The 20,837-nt window shown below is 41.9% G+C and overlaps 3 protein-coding genes across 5 annotated transcripts; 1 reads left to right on the top strand and 2 right to left on the bottom strand.

Moving 5' to 3' along the window:
• The first annotated feature begins 247 nt into the window (after positions 1–247).
• On the top strand, positions 248–7,793 carry ccdc17 (coiled-coil domain containing 17). Its single transcript, XM_072683026.1, has 14 exons — positions 248–469; positions 723–827; positions 1,164–1,217; positions 2,157–2,256; positions 2,753–2,894; positions 3,035–3,139; positions 3,295–3,428; positions 3,509–3,631; positions 3,791–3,951; positions 4,413–4,495; positions 4,613–4,828; positions 5,731–5,953; positions 6,594–6,704; positions 6,881–7,793. The coding sequence occupies exons 1-14, from the start codon at positions 257–259 to the stop codon at positions 7,004–7,006; spliced, it is 1,896 nt and encodes a 631-aa protein (XP_072539127.1). The 5' UTR covers positions 248–256; the 3' UTR covers positions 7,007–7,793.
• Positions 7,794–10,347: 2,554 nt separating this feature from the next.
• Positions 10,348–16,212, bottom strand: nasp (nuclear autoantigenic sperm protein (histone-binding)). Of its 2 annotated transcripts, XM_072683024.1 has the most exons (15): positions 16,041–16,212; positions 14,954–14,992; positions 14,755–14,868; positions 14,403–14,483; positions 14,214–14,314; positions 13,301–13,858; positions 13,036–13,103; positions 12,855–12,931; positions 12,699–12,772; positions 11,981–12,169; positions 11,697–11,869; positions 11,536–11,604; positions 11,360–11,431; positions 10,905–11,033; positions 10,348–10,544 (listed from the first exon to the last, which is right to left on the bottom strand). In XM_072683024.1, the coding sequence occupies exons 1-15, from the start codon at positions 16,076–16,078 to the stop codon at positions 10,506–10,508; spliced, it is 1,821 nt and encodes a 606-aa protein (XP_072539125.1). In that variant the 5' UTR covers positions 16,079–16,212; the 3' UTR covers positions 10,348–10,505. The 2 variants fall into 2 exon arrangements, with proteins under 2 accessions (XP_072539125.1, XP_072539126.1); XM_072683025.1 differs by lacking the exon at positions 13,301–13,858.
• Positions 16,213–17,307: 1,095 nt separating this feature from the next.
• Positions 17,308–20,791, bottom strand: akr1a1b (aldo-keto reductase family 1, member A1b (aldehyde reductase)). 2 transcript variants are annotated; one of them, XM_072683023.1, is made up of 9 exons: positions 20,666–20,791; positions 19,792–19,887; positions 19,500–19,619; positions 18,985–19,136; positions 18,620–18,815; positions 18,305–18,504; positions 18,058–18,130; positions 17,879–17,965; positions 17,308–17,464 (listed from the first exon to the last, which is right to left on the bottom strand). In XM_072683023.1, the coding sequence occupies exons 2-9, from the start codon at positions 19,870–19,872 to the stop codon at positions 17,399–17,401; spliced, it is 975 nt and encodes a 324-aa protein (XP_072539124.1). In that variant the 5' UTR covers positions 19,873–19,887; positions 20,666–20,791; the 3' UTR covers positions 17,308–17,398. The 2 variants fall into 2 exon arrangements, with proteins under 2 accessions (XP_072539124.1, XP_072539123.1); XM_072683022.1 differs by lacking the exon at positions 20,666–20,791 and adding an exon at positions 20,510–20,633.
• Positions 20,792–20,837: the final 46 nt, after the last annotated feature.

Raw genomic sequence — 20,837 nt, 5'->3', positions numbered from 1 at the left:
TATATATATATATATATATATATATATATATATATATATATATATATATAATGTTGCTTTAACCACACCCCTTTGTCAGTGTCCTATGTTGTTACAGTGATTGACATGGAGACAGTATCCACCAAACAAAACCTCAGCAGTCTCCAGCCGGTGTTTCTATGTGATGGGGAAACATGGAGGGTTGAACAACAGATCAGAATCTACAGGCTTAGTATCTGTTTCAGGATTTGTGTTTGTAAGGTTGCTTAAGTGTAAGATGGAACACTTGGGAGAGTTCAGTTGTTGTGACTGTAACATGGCATTTCGTTCATTTGGTCTTTTGGATAAGCACAAGGCCCGCTTCTGTATTGGAAGTGACTTTGGAGATCCAGTAAAGTTACGGAGAAGACCAGTGGAAAGCGGTAATCCAGAAAAAGCAGCGCTGGGGGGACTTTCCCCAAAAAGGACACACACTCCTGATCTCATTTCTGTAAGTAAAACCTCAGGCCAGTATTTTGATGACGATCGCCTTGTTTATAGGCTGTCTGTAGGCTATAGTCAACATTGTGGCGTGGAGTTCCTTTTTCAGTGACTTGTGTTTTTCACCCTTTTGTATATACTGGCTTCCTGTTTTAGGTTGAGATGGTGCATCGGATGTCATGTTTGTATGAGATATGTTAATATACGGAATGCAGTCAAGTATGAATGAGGACTTGAACATGTCTGTTTTTGTTACTGACCAGCTGAGAGAGCAGAGGAATAAGCTGATGAGGCAGAAAGACAGGCGAGAGACTGACCCTCAGGACAATATGGCTGATAGCCTGGTCATCAACAAGCTCACTGATGAGGTGAGGGACCACTCTGAGTGATTTCAACATGGATGATGAACCGTGTTCCATAAAATGTGGCTGTAATATGTTTTTCTAGTGGTGATACATTGTTATACACATGAGTGAGAAGGTGGCAGTGGATCCACTGGGAACCTGGGGGAATGGGGGCTCTAAAGATCTGAGTCTTGAATCTGGGTTACAGTTGGCATTACTGTAGTGATGGGTAGGTAGTAGGTATGAGGCAGACATCAGTAGAAAATACTGGGGGGGGGGGAACCAAGGGTGATACTCAAGATTTCAATATAGCATCTTTAATCTATCCTCATTGCAGATGTCCTAAATCTTGCATTTCAGTTTCACAAGCTCAGGATTTCAATTGAAGAAGGCCTACCCAGAAGATTTACAGAGGTCAGTCTCATTTTGCAAAGTTCAGAAATACACCATATGCCCAAATGTTTGTGGACGCCCCTTCTAGTGAATGCTTTCAGATGCGCAAATGCGCGCAAACAGCCTGTCTAGTCCCCGTAGAGGAGCCAATAGAATAGGACTGTTTGGAGGAGATCAATATGAACTTATCTGCCTATGTCCAATGCCAGGTGTGGTATAGAAGTGTATAAAGCCCCCCAGCATTGAGCTGTGGAGCAGTGGAACTGTGTTCTCCGAAATGATGCTGTACCATCTAATACTTTTGGGATGAGTTGGGGATGAGATGGGGTGGTGATCATCCAACACCCTGACCTCACTAATGCCAAAATATAATAGTCAGCCTTCCCTGAACAGTAGAGACAGTTACTCTTAATAAACACTTTAGGAAGAAGCAAGGAATGAGCAGGTGTCCCAATACTAGCCCATATAGTGTATTTAGTAAAGAAGGGCTCCCGAGTGGTGCAACCATCTAAACATTGGCACTGTCTGAAGATCATTGACCAGGAGTGTGACTTTTTTTTGTCTGTACTGATATTTCATGATTATAATTTTCATAATGTTCCTTGTAATCTTAAAATAACAACATCTTGAGATCACAAGAAAACATAAGATATTATCTTGAGAAAACAGTTGTTATCCTGACAAATCAACATGATGCGTCCGTGTGATGCTAGACGATGCTAGCGTGGGGGTCTGTTACTAACGCGACAGTTTAAAAGTGGCAGGTCGAAAAGCATACTGTGACTAGTAGAAAGTACATGCCTACTTTCATCCTCCTAGTGCTGGTAGCTTTATGTGATTGGCGAGTCATAACCAGTCAGTGGGAATTGGAAATGACTATAGGTCCCCTGTTTAGTAGGTCTCCATTTAAAAATGACACTTTTGGGGAAAATGGATGCATGCATGTGTCATGTTGGTCAGAGAGTTCACGGGGAGAGACTTCGGGAAGCGCGAGAGCATCATGGACAGAAACTGGCTCAGATCCGAGCACATAACACCCAGCTGGAGCAGCAGAGAGAGGGTGAGCACCTTGTTTACACTCACATGAGCAGAGTATTCATTGAATTGATTAAGGTTAGAAATTTGATTTAGGTGATGGTTCCTAATTGCAAGTGATGCCTCAGGTCTGAGATCTGTGGTATAGTTTTTAAAATCATAACGAAGTATTCAGTATTGCAGTAAGTGGCTCAGTTCAGCATACGAGCAGTCAGGCCAGATGTGTTTAATGATGTGTTTATTCACTGTTTATGAAAGAGAGTTACCGTAAAGTCCAAGATGATTTCGATTAGCCATGTATTGCAAAGTGAACCTCTGAGAATACTTACTTTAAATATTACAACATTGCTGTGAGGATTTAATTGTATTTAGCCACAGGAGCATTAGTGAGGTCAGATACTGATGTTTAATGATGAGTTCTGGATCACAAACACCACTCTAATACTTTTGGACAAATAGCATATCCCTAACTCTGTATGTATGAGTTTGTGTGTGTGTGTGTGTGTGTTCTATGCGCTCAGAAATTGAGCGGCGGCTTGCAGAGCTGTCAAGGCTGGGCAACTCGGCTCATCTGGAGGACCTGCTGCAAGAGCTGAAAGAACACGAGGAGAAGAACGAAGAGATTCTGCACCAACTCAGCACTCAGATTAATGGCCTACAGGGGTGAGAGACATAAACTATCTATAAATATATATAGAAAAAAAAACTTTAGTAGCTTCAAAGTCGTGGTTTTGTAACTGTGAGTTATTGTCTTAGCTGTGCTTTACGATTTATACCACTGGCTGAACTAAACTGTCTTTCAGGATGAAAGAAGCTGATGTTTCTTCAAACCTTGTTGAGGACAAGAAGACACAACATGTCACCTTTGACCTAATCTCTGTAGATGGCCCACTCTCTAGTCAGATCAGGTTTGGCTCATCCCTCCTTGATCTGTTGGTCAGGTATCTGGTAACCACCAGACACATACTAATCATAATATCTTCAGCCTGGAAATGAGACTTTGAACTGTATCACCAACATCCGGTTGTAAATCCGAGCTTGAGCATGCTTCTTCTTGGTACAGATCATTGCGGCTAGCCTACATGCACTCCGGTGGCTCTGATCCGGAGGTTCTGGCCCACATTCATGACCTTCAGGCTGACGCTTACACATTGGAACAAGCCAGAGCTAGAGCCGAGGAGAAGGCGGGGAAACGACGTGAGTAATGCAGTGTGTGGTTCTTTGTTATTTTCTCTTCAATCATCAGAAAGCTTGTCATTCCTCATCATTCTCCTCAGGAGCAAAGCCCCCTCATCGGACTGTGGGCTTAGACATTATGGCAGTGCAGCATGAGAACCAGAGGCTGGAGGAGGAGATCCTAAGGTTGCAGCTGGTCAGAGAAAGACACAGAGGGGAAGAGGGTAACTTGCCAGTTGAGAAGCTTTGTTGCATTGGCCATTAGCCATTGATGTTACTATAGAATTATAGACATACACACACATGTGGTCACATACACACAAATGTTCCTCGACTGCTGGCTGGCTGTCTTTTCCAGTGGCTTCTTACTCTTACTGGTTCAGGGCTCCATCTGATCCAAAGGCATCAGATCCATCAGGTGGCCAGCTTGCAAGCAGAAATATCCAGCCTGAGGAGGGAGGTGGAGAGAAGTAGAGGTAGGGGAGGTCCTTCACCTCCCCCACCAGTCCTTGGAGATCCACTAGCTCAGTCATATCAAACTCTGGTGAGTTTTATCTGCATGATCTGCAATTTTTCACAAGGCTTTCAGTAATAAATAAACAATAATGGTTACTGTTTTTCTGTAAAAAATAACTTTATCATGTGCGGTTATCATAGAAATACTTTCTGACTTGTTAACTTTCAATATGTATGTGTTTAAAGTACGGCTAGCTTTCATCAAACTGCTCTGACCACTGCTCTAACTAGATAGATTGTTTTTGTGTGAATTTGAACTGAAAGACTGAGAAACTCTGTGCTCAAAACCTTGAAGACTGGAAAAGTAGCATTGTGGCGTTTTTACATGGGGAGATGATTGATGGGGAGAAGAAGCATTTTCATGAAAAACATAAAGTGTAGTATTTATTAATGCAAAGGCACCTTCCAACTGCTTTTGGGGCTGTAGTTTTGCCTTACTGTTCTTTTCACATCTCTGTTAACTGTTTTTGTTTTCAATCAATCTTGCAGGATTATACTTTGAAACATTCAGAGATGGGCAGACATGTTGCTGACCCTTTAGACACCCTTGGTCCTGCTCCTTATGACCCTGTGTGAGTCACATGTTCTCTTGACCTTGTTAATCTCTCAGTGAAACCTCATATTGGTACTGAATCACAGTAGTCACACCAAGTCACACGCAAAACTGATCATTAAGTGTGTGTCTGCAGGGCCGGGTCTGTGATCTTCTATGACATGGTGCTGGGAGTAGACGCCACTCTTAGAGCAGTTTGTCTAATAGCCGGATTGTACTCTGGGGGGCAAGAGATGGGGCGACACACCCTTATGCCAACTGTCCAGTGCCAGCCTGCTGCAACTCTGGCCTATCCTCTCAGCAGAAACCCTGAAAACTATGCCCTACTGGCTGTGAAACAGCCTGTGCCAAGGTAAGACAGTATTGCACACAATTATCTGGGCTGATGTGAGCAATTGAATTGGATATTATAGGGAAAAGAGGAATTAACCTGTTACAATAATGAAACAAATGAAATTATAAACAGCACACACTCACACTGTGTGGCAAGATGTTGTTAGATGTGTGTTTTGTCCTGTGGGGGAGTTTTTAAGTGGTTTGGGAAGGATAGCCTACATTTATAAGATCTTCATTAGATCTTCAACATTATGTAGCAGTTTACCTAAACCATGTTGATGCTCTTCTGACTTGTAATAAGGAGAATAGCATCTCCATTGTAGCTACTCTGAGCTTGAAACGCTGCTAACTGCACTATGGAACTCAGGTGAAGTGGGCTGGACATTGCTTGTAATGCTGCGTTACATGAGACATTTGTGTAAAGTCCTGTAATATTACTCTACCACGTCAGTGGGACACATGCTTCTTCTTTCACTTGAGATGCCGGTTCTGTGGCACTTAGCTTGTCCAGAAAAGCATGTGAAAAGTGTGTCTTTTAGTGATGCCTCATAGCACGAATTATACTTTTTGACTGTAGAGGGAGCCCTGATTTAATTCTAAGAAGATTGCTATAGACTTGTACCTTTTTGTGATCTATTCCATAGACATATGGATGTATTCTCATCACAGTTGTTATACTCCCTCTGGTAACAATCTCTATTTTGGATTTTTTTTTTAAAATCAGACACACAGTGTTGTTTATGTGAAGCCCCAAAAGCTATTCAAGTACATTTAGCTCACCCTTGAGGTGAATCTTCTGCCTGATAAATGTGAATGAGTAAGAATGTAAGTGACTGTGTTACAAATCAGGTCTGTGAGTTCTTTCTCAAAAAGTAAGCAACACATAAACTGTGTTAACAACCACATCTACATCTCTAGGCTGCAGCCATCTCTCTCCCTGTCTTTGGTGCTGGAAGTGCAGGCTGGGGAAGGCTTGGACTCATCTAGTCAGGAGATCTATGGCCTTGTGTCCCAAGGCTGGACCATGCTACAACTCTTTGACCAGCACAACCAGGTTCGAAGTGGATTTTGGAGGCTTCCAATTCGTTGTCTGCCTGTGAGGCCCTCCCTCAGTTCGGCCCAACTCAACTCTGTTCCCCAGGTGATACAGATTTTCCTGGAGCCATACATTCAAACCATTTAGGACCTTTATTTTTGGATCTTTTTTTGTAGAGTAATTTGCACAAATATGTTCCCTGCTGTGTTAGTAAGGTACAGATATATTGCCTATGTCAGTGTTTTTCAGTATAAAAGTACAGAATGTTCACACCTACCTGCTCATCCAACTTTCTTTCTTTTGAACTCAATAATATAATTTATTATTATTATTAATTTAATTTATATAAAGAGGATATAATCCTCTTTTTCCTGTGGCAACAGTTTCTACTCTTCTGTTCTTGATCATATATACCACCCACACATCCCAAAAGTATTTGATTGTGCTCAATTAGTCAATTAGAGAACGCTGTTCCACTGCTCCACAGCACATGCAGTTTTTTGGCTTCAGACAGCCTCTAGTAAACACTTGACATTGAGCATGGTGACCTAGCTATGTCTAGCTGCTCCAGTGCGTCCTATTCTTTTGGCAGTCTTTTACTGTGGACATTATTCTAGCTGTGCATACCCATTTCAACACCTTTATTAGCAATGGATGCATCTTATTAGCTGATTAGAAGAGGTGTCTGGACACTTTTGGACATCTAAATCGAATCTCAATGTTATGACTGTGTTTCTATGGTCAGTTGGGAAAGATGGAGATTTGCCTTCGTGTGGTCAATGCTCGCGATGGAAGTGTGCAGTCTCTTGCCAAGGTTGACCCTAATAACACCCACTATTACAAATACCCACCAATGGTAGGCAACTTGATGACTCTTTTCAAATTGTTTATCTACTTATGTACTACTTATTTCGAAACGCTCTTAGTGGATACTTAAAGGATCCTGCCTGCACAAAATCCTTTCAATTTAATCCTAGTTCTAGGTCTGTAACTGTGACAGCAAGTGATGCCTACTTGTTTTCTTTACTCCAGGTGATCTCAAACGTAGCAACAGTGCTGGAAGACCAGACACCACACCTGACAACTCAACGACTTTCATCTAATCCTCCGCTTTCATTACACCCCCACACTGAGCACATGGATTCTGGTCAGAGGTGAGAATGAGAGAGAGACCCCACCCAGTCTTCCTTTATTTATAATACTCAAATGAATTCAATCATTTCATCAGGTTAGGTGGGGTGCTCTCACACATCTCTGCTGATCTGAGAGTTGCAATGTGTGGCTTTATGTGTGGCTTTATGTGTGTCATTATTATTTTTATTATGTTACTAAAACTCATCTTCAGATTAATTGTTTGTCCCAGCCAGAAATCTAAGCCATAAATACAAAGTAGACCCATGTACATCATTTTTGGGTGTTATTACTTGACATACCTGTTTGCTTTAATATCAGCATCAGTCTTGTCAAGGTTTAAGGATTTCTCCAGTCTCCTGAGTTTCTGTGCGCTATGGCCAACTCCTTTGCAAACTGGGTGCACATTTTCAAATAATTAAGGTCGAGGTCTGCTGATTTTGCTGATCAGTCCCAGTGTTCCACCATGTCCTGTACAGATTTGGACCTCTACACTCTACGGTGATCCTCCTGGAATGTACGAGGATGAATTTTGTGTTAACTTGACAAAAATGGAAAATCAAGACTCTCTTAAGTGACTAATGGAATTCTTACCTGACAGGAAGGAAACTAGTAACCAAATATTAGAGAGGAAATTATGCATGTGACATGTGTGCAAGTCTTTTGTCCGGGGAGCTTATTATACTAATTATGTTATTAATTATGTCATCACATGCAGTTATCACTTTGATGATATGTTTGACATCAAATTTGACATTCTCCAATGATAAATCACTTTTACTTCATTTTGGCAATTATAACAGTCTTAGGAAATGTGACAATTCATTTAAAATAAATACAATTATAAATGAATTTAAATAATGATATGGTCCATCACATGTTCCTTCTACATTCATAATACATAAGCAGTAAAAAAGAGCTGTTGCTCAAATGTTGTTTGTATTGTAATGATCACTGATGTTCACCAAAGCCATTCAAAACGCTTAGATATGTGTGTAATACTGTTTTAGACAGTGTTCTGAAGGTCCTCATCATCTGGCATTGCCATATCTTCATAACACTTTCTTTAAATGATCTAATTGAATTGCTACCCACACATTCTTCACAGTTCTGTCCACACAGACCCACAGTCAATGCCAATTAAAATCCCAAATATATAAATAATAACATCCTAACTTGTTAACCCACAACCACTCTTCACAACTCAGACGTTGGAGTCGACAGAGAATACTGTAAGGTAGGACCAAAGAAAAAAACCCCAGCAAAACCATGGAGCTTTCTTTCATTCTTGGCTGTGGTTATGCTTTGGTTTAGGGATACTTAGGATAGCGGACATAAAGATGGCATTCGTCAGAGACTGAAAGGGAATTGGAGAGGGGGTTGGATCCTTTTAACCCGGCACTTCAGAAAGCAGCCGGCACTTCACTCTGCACTTGTATTGCTGGGCGCCACTTCAACCAGAACATCCTAGCGGCAAGCAGCACAGCTTAAAGTAGCCTGCACACCAACTGGTACATTTTACAACAGCTGGCACACCTACCGGCATATCACACAGCACCTCAGCGAACCAATCAACACGTCTTAAACCACCAAGCACCTTTTGGAGTACATTTTACAGTGGCTTGGCACATGGCACACCAGAAAGGATCTTTTACAGCCGTTAGCACAGCAACTGGCACATTTTACAGCAGCTTGGCACAGCAACTGGCACATCTTACAGCAGTTGGCACATCAACCGACGCATCCTGAAGTAGCTTGGCACACCATCCAGCACATCTCAGGGCAGCCAGATCACCAACCGGCATATTGTATAGCAGATTGACACACCAACCAGCAGCCAGCACACCAAACGACACATCTTAAAGCAGCTGGCGCACCAATCAGCAGATCTTAAAGCAGCCGGCACAGCAACCGGCACATCTTAAACCAGTCAGCCCACCAACCAGCACGTCTTAAACCAGCCAGCTCACCAACTGGTACATCTTAAAACAGCTGGCACACCAAATGACACGTTAAAGCAGATGCCACACCAACCAGCACATCACAAACCAGCCAGCAAACCAGCAGACATTACACAACAGGCGTCTAACTGCCTACACATCTTACAGCAGCTTGGCCATTTGCCACCTCCTAAAGCAGCTGGCACACCAACCGACACATTTTAAAGTAGCCAGCACACCATTCTGGTGTAATCCTGTTTATGAATGGAAGAAAGATGCATTATTAACTCGTGCAGTATTGGAAAGTTTTAAAATAACGAGTAGATTTTTTTACATTAAAATTTAATTTAAAGTTGGCTCCTGGCACCGAAACCATTTGCAAATTGGGTGTGTTCTCCCAATGTAAAAGATGTTGCTGGAAATTGTTGTATTGCATGAACAAACCCTGGTCACACAGGTCTGTGTGCATCCATAAAACAGCACAGTCGAGTCAGTTCCGTGGACTTGATTATGTAAATATATATATATTTATTTTAAGTATACAGTTTTTGCTTCTCTCATTTCTAAACGTTAAGTTCAAAACCATAAACCTTTGATTGAACATCTTATTCAATTCAATTGCTATCTGGGTTGTTATACTTTGAGTTCTTTTTTCGGCTACAAATTCTTTGCAAGATTGCTTTTTCAGGACACCCTGTTCTGGATATATGGCTATGTGAACATGAACAGTAACGGAGATGGCCAGCAGTCTCTTATTCAGTGAAGAAAATATTACATTTTTCAGATTTTCAAAATTAGAAATGTACTCCACTGCTGAAACAACCCATGTTACATTGTCCCTACATTTCCTGTGGATGTTTGTATATGACCCATTTGCTCAAAGAATAAGTACCTTTGTACAAGTGTCTCTGTATGGTGCATTACCCCCCCCCCTCCTATTAAAAGATGCTTACAGCAACATATGGAGTAGTATTAGTAATGTAAGGTCCCAGGGACTAGTGTTAAATGATACCTAGCACATTTAGTTTTAAAATTACCTGCTTGGCATCAAATGCTAACAAAACTTCACATAAAACCTTTAGATTGATTTCTTCTAATAAAATTAGAAATATTGATTGGCTTAGACACATGCACCTATGCATTTTCATCCAATTATCACCTGTGTACAATCACCACATGCATTAATGAAAATGCATAAAATAATTGTACATTTCAACATTTAGCAAGAAAGGTAAAATTGCCTTATTCAGCTGATCAACAACTGAAGGTATGGACCAAGTGCAGAGCAAACGGTTTTACAGTAGGACATGTTACCAGGATCAGGTTTGGTAGGTCACAGCTTTAGCCACATTAGGGAAACATTCTTCAGGCTCAAATATCCTGTTTGTTCAAATCCCCTACAACAAACTAAACAAAATGTATGACAACTTGACATATGCAAATATCCTTTATTGAAATTCTACTACAATACAAAATTGGACAGACACAGAAAAGGTACATATTTACAAAACAAGAGCTGTTCATGGAGACTTGAGGCAGGCATGCTGTGCTGGTTGGAAGATCAGTGGTCAGCCAGGAGAGTCCCATTATGCTGAGGTTTCCACTGAGGAAGTGGAATTCACAGGCTGAAAAATAAATAAAAATACATTAACCCAATAAGTTAACCTAAAGCCAATCCAAATAAAAATTGCTGAGTGTAAAGGAGTGGATAGGACATTACTTTTGAGCAACACCACATACACCTCAACAACTGCCTACAAGTCACCAGCTAAAGCGGTATTACAATAAAAATATAAATAAAACCAAAAGGCCAGCAAATGACACCAAGCCGAGGCAGATCCTCCAGAGATGGGTCCACATACGTTTGTATGAAAAAAGATACATGGTGCAATGAAGCAACTTGAAGCCTAACCTTCCCTTAACCAGACCACCCAAAGCCACCTCCACTGACCCTACAATGAGAAACATTAAGCCTATCAACTCGCCTCCTGCTCCATTTTCTCCTGGACTCCATTGCTGTTGCTGGCAGAGTCGCCGCTGCCATTAACTGTGGTCTCTTGTTTGACCTTTTTAGCATCACTGTCCTTTTTTGGGCTCTCGTCTTCTGGTTTCCTCTGTGCAGGAACACAAAGCAGGATAGAACAAACTTTATTTCCTTCCCTTTTACCTCCTCACCTCAGCTCCTCATCCAAACTACTGCACAAGCTCAGAAACCCACAACTACTCATAACACATCACATTGAACTCCAGACCATCATCTCTCAACCGCCATGCTTCACATCATACCTTCTGGCTACAAAACAATCCAGCATGCATGCCTCACACATCAAGGTAAGGGGCAACAGTTGTCAAGTTGTGTACAGCGAAGCCAACACTGAGAATTACAGATGAAGCAACCCCCCCCCCCAAAAGCAATCACCCAAGAAAGTTAACCACCGACCTTCTTACGGACAAGATGAGAGATATCCGATGCAGCTGCTGAAGATCCACCATCAGCTGGCTTAACAGTGATCTGAAAGAACAGAAGTCTTTGTCCTATTATACTGTTCAGTTAAAGCAGAGGTCAGACTTGCTAGCAAAGACTCCAAACAAGACCACAATCAAGAACCAACAAACCTGGCTGGCTGTGGATGAAGATGGGCCACCGTTTTCAGCTGGAAATGCTGATGACGTAGACGCTCCTCCCTGAAACAAAGACACAGAACATTCAGATCCAGCTTCTCCAGCGCTCACCTCCATTAAATGGATTTGGATTTCTACAAGTCATTTTAACTCACCAGGGTCTGATGAATAGCTTCTGATGCTGCAGCTGCAGTCTTCTGGCTTTCCTTTGCATCTTCTATCTTCTCAGTAATCTCTGGCAGCAGCTGCTTCAGCTCCTCTAGCTCAGTCCTTTCTTCCTTTGCTCCCTCAGCCCCCTCTGCCTTGTCGATCACTTCCTGAAGCATGGCTAAGAAGAGTAACAAGTTTAAAGACTGTCCTGATTGAAAAGTTCAAGAGTGTGCCACAGACATGTCTCAGGGTGATCACAAGTGAAAGGCTACTCTGATTCACAACATACCCAGGCGACTCTCGATGACTTTGATCGACTTTGTAAAGTGCTCAATAGCCTGGCTGTACTGAGACGTGTAACTAAAGGTTGTGCCCAGCTGGTAATGAGTCTCTGCCAGCAGACGACTGTGAGGGGGTAGGTGCTTCAGTTGTATAGCCAAGCACTCCTTAAAGTCCTCCAGAGCTTGAGTGTAGTTACCTATATGAGAGAGAGAGCGAGAGAGAGAGAGAGAGAGACTCAGCTCAATGAAAGCTCTTGCAGGTTATGCAAATATAAGAACTAGTTAAGGCAGACATGAACTGAGGACCAGTGAAAAATGTGATTACTCTAAAACCAAAGCCCTGTAGTGGGGTCTGGTGGCATCAGCCCTATGAGAACTTCAGCGATGAACAAAGTTAAACTTTGCACGTCACGCCCAAATGTCTCCTTAGGCCCTCATATCCATTATAAATAAGTGATGTGCTTTAATGCCTCCATAACAATGTATAGTGCTTTCCGCCCAAAAATTTACTTACAAAACAGGCATTTTGGTTGCTTACATGACTTATTTCAGCATGTTAACACTCAAGCATGAACCCATTTTGGTCTTTTTGTTGTACATTTAGGAAAATAATGGCATATCCTTTTTTACTCCTCCTTCAGGTTCTGTAGATGCATTAGGGAAAGAGGGAAACAAGACTGCAAGCTCACCCATCCCAGACTTAATGCATCATTACATTAAACATACCAGACTCCGCACCAACTTCTCCAAGTTTCAAGAAGATCTGCGCTGCCATTAACTGGTCTTCTTTGCTCTCCTTCCTATTAAAACAAGTAATTTCACATTTCAAACCAAGAACTATGAATATAGGATAAAGTTATAAGATTCTTCCAAGCATCTTACCTTTTGTAAATAACTTTAGCCACTTCCAGCATCTCCCAAGCCAACTGAAGATTTCCAACCTCATCCTCTTCACTCTCCTAAACAGATACTTCATGAGTTCATGGAGTTTTTAAAAAAAAAAAAAAAAAAAAAAAAAAAACCCACCCACAGGTAACAGGGTGGAGAACATCAAATTCCATACCTTATCATCCTTTCCCTCCCCTTCCTCTTCCTCATCACCATCCTCCTCCTCATCTTCATCGTCATCATCTAAAACAAAGATTACAGTGAAATTAAACCAGCTAATAAAATGAGTCTTGACAATGTGCTCAAGTCACAACCACAACAGCAGACTAAAGCCCGGTGGAAGAAAGCATTCACCAAGTGGGAGACAGGAGGGTGGAGAAAAAGGGAAAAACCACCCCAACCACAATCCATGTGCTGCCCTCCATATTCAACACGTTTACCTCCACCTTCTTCCTCCATAGGTTCAGGAGCATCTTCTTCCCCCTTTGGCTCTTCTGTGCTCTTCACATCTTGCTGCGCATTCTTCTCAGACCCATTGGTCACGGCCATATCTTCCTGTTTTGAGGCTTCAGCGCCTTCATCCACCTTGTCTGCATTTTCAACAGCCTTTTCTTCACTTTTGACAGGACTCTCCGTAGTTTTGTCACCATCAGCTTTTTCTTCACTTGTGACCGGATGCTCTGCAGGTTTGTCTCCATTTTCAGCAGCTTTCTCATCAGTTTTGACAGAGTCTTCAGGACTCTTCTGACTTTCAGCAGCTTTCTCTTCACTTGTGACAGGATGCTCTGTGGTCTTCTCTCCATGTTTAACAGGAGATTCAGCCTTCTCTTCACTTTGGACAGAATTATCTGTACCATCTTCCTTTTTTGCTTTCGTGTCCCCAGGTTCCTTCATCTCTTGCTCATCTTTCTTTATCTCCTTTTTATCTTCTGCAGAATCTCTCTTGTCATCCGACATGGCATCATAAACCTGTTCACGTAGCTCATCTCTGGTTTTCTCTATTGTGGTGGAAACATAAGTGTAAACACAGGCTTCCAGGGCTGATTGATTTGGGGAAAACTTTGTTTGCAACAAATTACATGATTGGTCTGAGTCATATACACCTACTTAAAGCTTATTTAAATGTATTAGAAGCTACACTGCCACTCTTCAGTTGCTTCTTTCTCTTGGAAACTGAACCTTCACTACAGTGATTATTCCTTTAGTCCCACATCAGCCTCAGTTGTGCATGAACCAGAATCTTCTAAATGCTCAGTTTAGTATTTCAGTTAAAAAAAAAAACAAAACAAAAAAAAAAACTGAAAACACATCACATTGGGTAGATCTGGTGTTTCCACACACCAGTATACCAACCATCCAAGTTATCTGCACTCTCAATCTTGGAATCGTCCTGTTTCTCTCCCTCTTCCTCAGGTACTCCCTCCAAAGCATTCCCCAAGACTGTGTTCTCCATTCTGCAAGAGCACAGTGATTCAGACCGGGACACTAGCAATAGAAGCACTGGATTTAGTTTTACTCTAGAACTACTGAACAGACTGTTACCTGGCAAGCTCCAACAAGGATTTCCCACATAAGAAAAATGCCTCTCCACATTCATCAGCAGTATCCCCATATTTCTCAGCTCTAAGGAAGAACCAGATAAAGTAATCATTGGAACTGTGTACCAGGACATTGAAATTAACCTCAACACTCATTTATTGCGATCCATTAAATTTAGAAAGCACTGGTGGAGGAGCACTCCAGCTGCAAAATAGTTTAAAGGCCTAGTGGTAGTTTTCTCTAGCACACAGCAGTTTCCAAACATAAGTGTCCTAAAGTGACTGAACCCTTAAGATATTTTCAGTTATGCATGTGTGCACAGTTTTGACCAATATGCATCCTCAGCAATACTCACAGCATAGCACAGGCCTCCTGGAACACACCAACTGCAGACACAACATCACCCATGACTAGGTGCCGGTTTCCTGTGCCAATGAGCTTCTTTGCCTCTTCAGCCACGTCGACAGAACTGCAAAGAAATGACCACTTACAGGTTACTGCACATGCAAACAACTAGGACGTGATCTAGTCATTAACTACAGCTACCCACTCACCTGTCGGCAGCACTGGATGAGCAGGGCTTCTCTTCCATACTGAAAAGAAAAAAATAAATAAATAAAAATATCACAATCAAGTAGTTACCCATGTGACTGATCATTAGGATACATCACATTACACAAAAGAACAACCTCACAGCTTGAGGCATAACAGCACAGGATCTCTGCCTCTTCTGAGTTACAAAGGCCACGTTTGGCATGAGGTCACACCAGTATGCAATCCCATGGCATCCCAATGCATGCGAACAGGGCAGCCAGCAGGTCTTTGGTCAGTGTCAAACCTTTTTATGGGATCTTGAAGAATCAAGTGACATTAAACCACTCATGACCTTAACTGAGGTAAGGGTGATCGCGCTCCGAAGTAAAGCGGTGGTAGACAGGGCTGTACAGGCTCCTTTCCCCGCATGTGTTTATCCGGAGAGGCTAGCTAGCTCACAGCCGTTCACACAACGGCAGTAAGAGACCACCGTGTCCCCATCACGAGGCCACCAGAAAAACCGCGGCAACAGAAGTAATTGAAGCAGTGGTTACTGAACTAAGACAAGACGTTACAGACGTCCCTCAAAACTTCCCTCCCGAGTGGCCGTGTTTGAGAGGAGCGTGCAGTCACTGAAGCCACTCGTGGATATGACTTTAATGGTGTACTCTTCAGAAACCTGGGTCAGTGCGCGCAGAACAGCAACAAAAACACCCTGAAGTTGGAGAAGCAGGCGCTCCTGGCTAACTTTCGGTGCTTAACGTTAGTTGAGGAAAAGGAAAGGACGCAGCTAGCTTAGCCAGCTAACGTTAGCAACCTTAGCAGCAGCGTTTCGTTCTCCCGCCAAACCAGAGAGTCCAGCAGACGCGCGCAGGACGTGCTCGCGCAGGACACAAGCGTGGGCAAAGACACCCAGGCTCAACCGAAACTGCTCAACAGTACGTTAGCCTGTCGTTTGAGGGCTCTGGGTAAGAGCAGCAGTTCTCTACAGTTCATCTGTAGGTAATAATAAGTTGTCTCAGCTCTGCCGCTCATTGTCCTCCTCCTCCTCCTCCTCCTCCTCCTCCTCCACTGCTGCTGCTCCGCACGGCCCCCTTCTCCACTCACCTCTCAGCGGTCGACGCAGCGGCCGTCTCCTCTGGCATTTCGACAGCGTGGGGAGAAAAGCCAAGCAAGTATTACTCGACAAACAGAGGCGCTTACTCCACTGAATTCGCCTGAGAACAGAAGATGGCAGATTTGTGCGCCCTGGACTTCTCTCCCGCTTTGTTGGCGCCTTTAAATACGGATACAGCAGCCTCACTTCCGTCGAACTTTCACCCTGTGGCGAAACGCGGGAGAGTGCCTTTAAAGGGGAAGAGGCGCTTTCGCCCTCTCCTCTCTGCAGGAGGCACTCCGAGCTCACTCGCTCGCCCTCACTGTCCGATAGTCGAGCTGTCTAAATAAGACTAACACTAGCTGGATATTCTTATAGGCGAAATGCTCCCACTGCTACAATATTTGGATTGCCTAAACCACGGTATAGATAAGCTAACAGTAATAAGACACTCTTGAAAAAATAAATAAATAATATCACTTTTTATTTTGTTGTAGGGAGTGGGGGCCAATGTATATTTAGTTGTAAAACTTTTTCAAGAGCTTTAAGAAACCCACCATAATTATGGGAAGGTGCCAGCGTCATCATTTTCCTTATTTAATGGCATGTTAAAGCAACAAGAGCTTTCGTGAATAACTAGCTACGTTTTCACTTATCGTTATCTTTAACCGTCTTTAATAAATAATAATAAAATAATAATAATAAAAAAAATAACTAAACAGTTTTTTGGTTTTTCATTGAGATGTGAATTATTTTAACACTGTACAGAGAACCAACGTCGACCGTTTAGTAGCTTAATTTAACAAATAGCCTAGAAAAAAAAAAAAGATACATCATGATTTTTAAATTTACAAAAAAAATATAAAAAAATAATAATTGTGTGCAAAAATTTTCATTTTACACATTTTCTTTACATTTAGGTATGTTTCTCATACATTACTTCACTTATTTTCATTTAGAAAATCAGCCACATCATTTCAACAGGGGTGCCCAAACACTACATCTCGTTGTACACGTTTGGCCTGCCGTATGATTTGAAAACAGCCTATTCAGCAGTAATTCAACATCTGTCGAAAATGCACCTATTACGGTATGCTGGCAGCATAAATGACTTATATTGAAGAGGTATTCTGTAGAAGTTCAAGAATGATTTCTGTATTAACAAAGGCTTTTGTGTTCTTTATCATCATCATCATCACGAGAGATAAACAAGTCTTCTTCAGTACATAAATGCTCCTAAAACATCTATGTCAATATAGGACACCACAAATCCCCCAGTCAGTAAGAAAAGTATTTATTGTGTTCAGTATACAGAAGTGGGTTGGAGTTGTGGTGGGTTGGAAGGCACAGAATCTTGCAGCACGATGTGTTAATATGGATCATTGAAAGGGTAATGAGGATGTCCTGCATCTCTTGGTACGGGCTTGCCATCAACCTGGAAAGAAAAAATACCAAATGTAAATGGCCAAATGTGAGAGAACACTTCCAACCTATTGAAAGGAACATTTCAGGGTTTTCTGGGTTTTCCATTCGGGTTGGGTGGTTTTACATTCGGATGATACAGGCATTGTGCTGGACAGCAGATGTGTATCCAATCACCAAATAAAACCCAAAGGAAGCAAGCCAAAACCACCTGATAGGACAACATAAAACAAGGTTTTCTTTAATAAGTAAAGGAAACTCATTAAAATTACTGGCCACAATAATCCAACCATACACTACAGATATACACAGAGAGATGTACAGATATTTTGCCTTTGATACCTCTCAGAAGGTCCTGAGCTACTGTTGCACTGTTGCAAACTGAAATGACACTAAACATTTATAGGCCAGCAGGAAAGAAACTTACAGTAATAGTTGGCACTATGTAACGCCAGCCTTTATTCAACGCTGTCACACTGTTCATTTCCTCAGGCTCCAGAGTGAAGTCAAAGACCTGCAAGTAGACAGTCACGGCTATAACATGCTGAATAGTCCAAGTGGTGCCAGCTGATAATAATCTTTAATTTCACATGCAAAAGAAATAACCTGTAAATTTTCTTTGATGCGAGACTCTGTAACACTCTTTGGGATCGTCACTATGCCTCGCTGGGTTTGCCACCTGACATAATGCAAACAAGATCATTTACAATGAGATAATGTAATATTTACTAAAAATGCAACAAATAAAACACACAGCTCCACTCCAGCTTTATTCTCATTCACATGAAATGTACTATTAGTACACATAACTAAATTTCTGTGTTATTGCCACATTTGTTGGTGTATACTGTACCTGATTATAATCTGTGCAACAGACTTGTTGTACTTCTTGGCCAAAGAAGAAATTACTGGTTCCTCTAACAGAACTGGCTCATCTGGTCTTTTCCAGGCTCGGTCTGGAGAACCCAGTGGACTGTAAGCAGTCATCACTATTCCCCGATCCCTGCAGTGAGCAAGCAGCTCTACCTGTGCCAGGTATGGGTGGCCCTCCACCTGATTAATAAAAATAAAAATATATACAAATATGTTTTGGTAAGTTTCTAAGCATTAAAATGTAAAATAAAGAGGGTGATCTATACATATCCAGACAATAAAACATAACCCTGACCTGCAAAACGGTAGGCTTTATGTTGGCCACTGAAAGAATGTCGTCAATTTGTCGGCTGTTGAAGTTGGAGAGCCCAATAGCCCTCACAAGCCCCTTTTCCACAAGTTTCTCCATGGCAGCCCATGTCACTTTGTAGTCAATATCGTCGTACAGTATTGTCCCATCTTCCCTTTTAGGGAAAGCGGTATCCCCGCGTCTGAAAACAAAAACAACAAAATCTCACTGAGGGAAGAATCATAACACTGAAAGGACATCTAGTGTAAAGCCAAAGCGTAAGCCAAACTACACAAACAAACGGTTAGCAACAAGCTTGGACTGCTGTCAATGTGTACATCAGTAGACATTGCTGAGGGCAGGGGTCTCACTGGAAAGCATAAGGCCAATGAATGAGGTAGAGGTCCAGGTACTCCAGCTTCAGCTCCTTCAAGCTCTTGAGTAGGGCAGGCTCCACATCCTCTGCATGGTGCCGTGTATTCCACAACTTAGAGGTCACAAACACGTCCTCTCGCCTTAAGGCCTGAGAGTGAGGATAGAGAGAAAAGCCACTCATTTAAAATTGGTACTTGTAGTGGCAATACATATAAATAACAGAACAGAACAGAATAAAGATGGAAAATTATAATATTATAAATTTATGATGGGGCTGATAAAGTAAGACTAGTCCAGATTAGTGTAAGGTTTCCTGTATCAGCTCTATCTTTTAATTGCTGATTGCACACTTTTTCTAGGTGGGCATGTACATAGTTGTATAGGCTACTACCTTCTTTTAAACAGTCTTATTGGAAACTAGTGGCAGTGACACAGTGGGAAGCTAAAGCAGTGGTAAATGTCTATTGTTTTGTTTTCCATATAGCTTACTTAATCTACATGGCTGACTCACTTTGTCGGGTCCCAGCATCTCCTGCAAAGCTTCACCAATTTCTGGTTCATTTCCGTAAATGGCAGCACAGTCAATGTGTCGATAGCCGGACTGAAGTGCCCAGATGACCGCCTGCTTTACCTACAATAAAGAACGTTGAGAAAAAATACCTGAGTAAAGCCCTGCTTCCATTACAATAAGAAAAGGAAAGGTGCAGACACAATTTTTGTCAAAAAAAGAAAAAAAAAAAAACGATTCATTGAAATGAATATATTACAAAAACATAATGTATAGTGTAGTATTCATATCTCACCTTTCCTGGTTCACTCTTCCATGTTCCTAGTCCAACAAGGGGCATCTTTCGGCCAGTGTTGAGGACTGCAAAATCACTCATGCTTGCTTTGTGACTCTACAGATATAAGTTTAAGTAGTTCATATAAATGTGAAACTGACAGTCTGCATGTATATATTAAAGCCAGTCTGAATAAAACTAGTGCAGCTGTACCTCTGCTAATCCAATGCTCTAAGAGAGGCACTGAGGCTAAGCTGTATTATCATAGTGGCTAAGGAAGGAAGGAAGGAAGGAGGGACCTGCTGACTTGTCAGCTGACTTCCCAAACGGGCCAGTCACTGTATGTGGGCAAACCTGACAGCACTCAACATGACTGTTTTAGTATATGTCTTTTAAAAATTAATAATTCTCGTGGTTTGGAGGGAGAAAGACAAATGAAACCTTGAAAAACTACTTGAGCTGTTCACTGAAAGGTTCAACCCGTGCATACATTTACTAGCACCCTGTATAAATGTCGAAACTGTGCAGTACAGAAAGACAGGAATCCGTGGAGAGGGAGCTTGTCGTTATACACACAACTAAGAATAACTTCAGATAAGTTGGCTAGCTACTGCTGAAGCGAACTGTGCTAGTTACACAATTCACAAAGCTCACAGAGTCTAGAAATCAGCGCTGAAATAACATTTAACGCTGTAAAGAAAACATGGCAATAACGCGAGGTCTTGTTTTACTGCCTTACACTGCAGGTAAAGACCGCCCGACTCCGGCAGTAGGACTTGCAGGTGTGATAAACGGAGGGAACGGAAAACCTCAGGCGCTGCATTTCTCGAGTCTGCTGTTACTGCTGATGAACTCACATCTTTCACAACCAGACTCTGCTTGGGCTTTTACTCACTGTATATATCGAGCAGCGCCGAGCCAGATCCTCTATATGTTCCAGTAAAGTAGATCATAAAATCTTTAAAAATGTTTTATTCTCATATCACTGATGACGTTCCCGAAATCATTTCCGGTTTCTGAATGCCATCGTTTCAGACATCCAAAATAAAAGTCCGTGCACGCGCTTA

The sequence above is a fragment of the Salminus brasiliensis genome, chromosome 7, assembly GCF_030463535.1.
Source record: "Salminus brasiliensis chromosome 7, fSalBra1.hap2, whole genome shotgun sequence".
Taxonomy (NCBI): Eukaryota; Metazoa; Chordata; class Actinopteri; order Characiformes; family Bryconidae; genus Salminus; species Salminus brasiliensis.
This window is presented reverse-complemented; position numbering and strand designations above follow the sequence as displayed.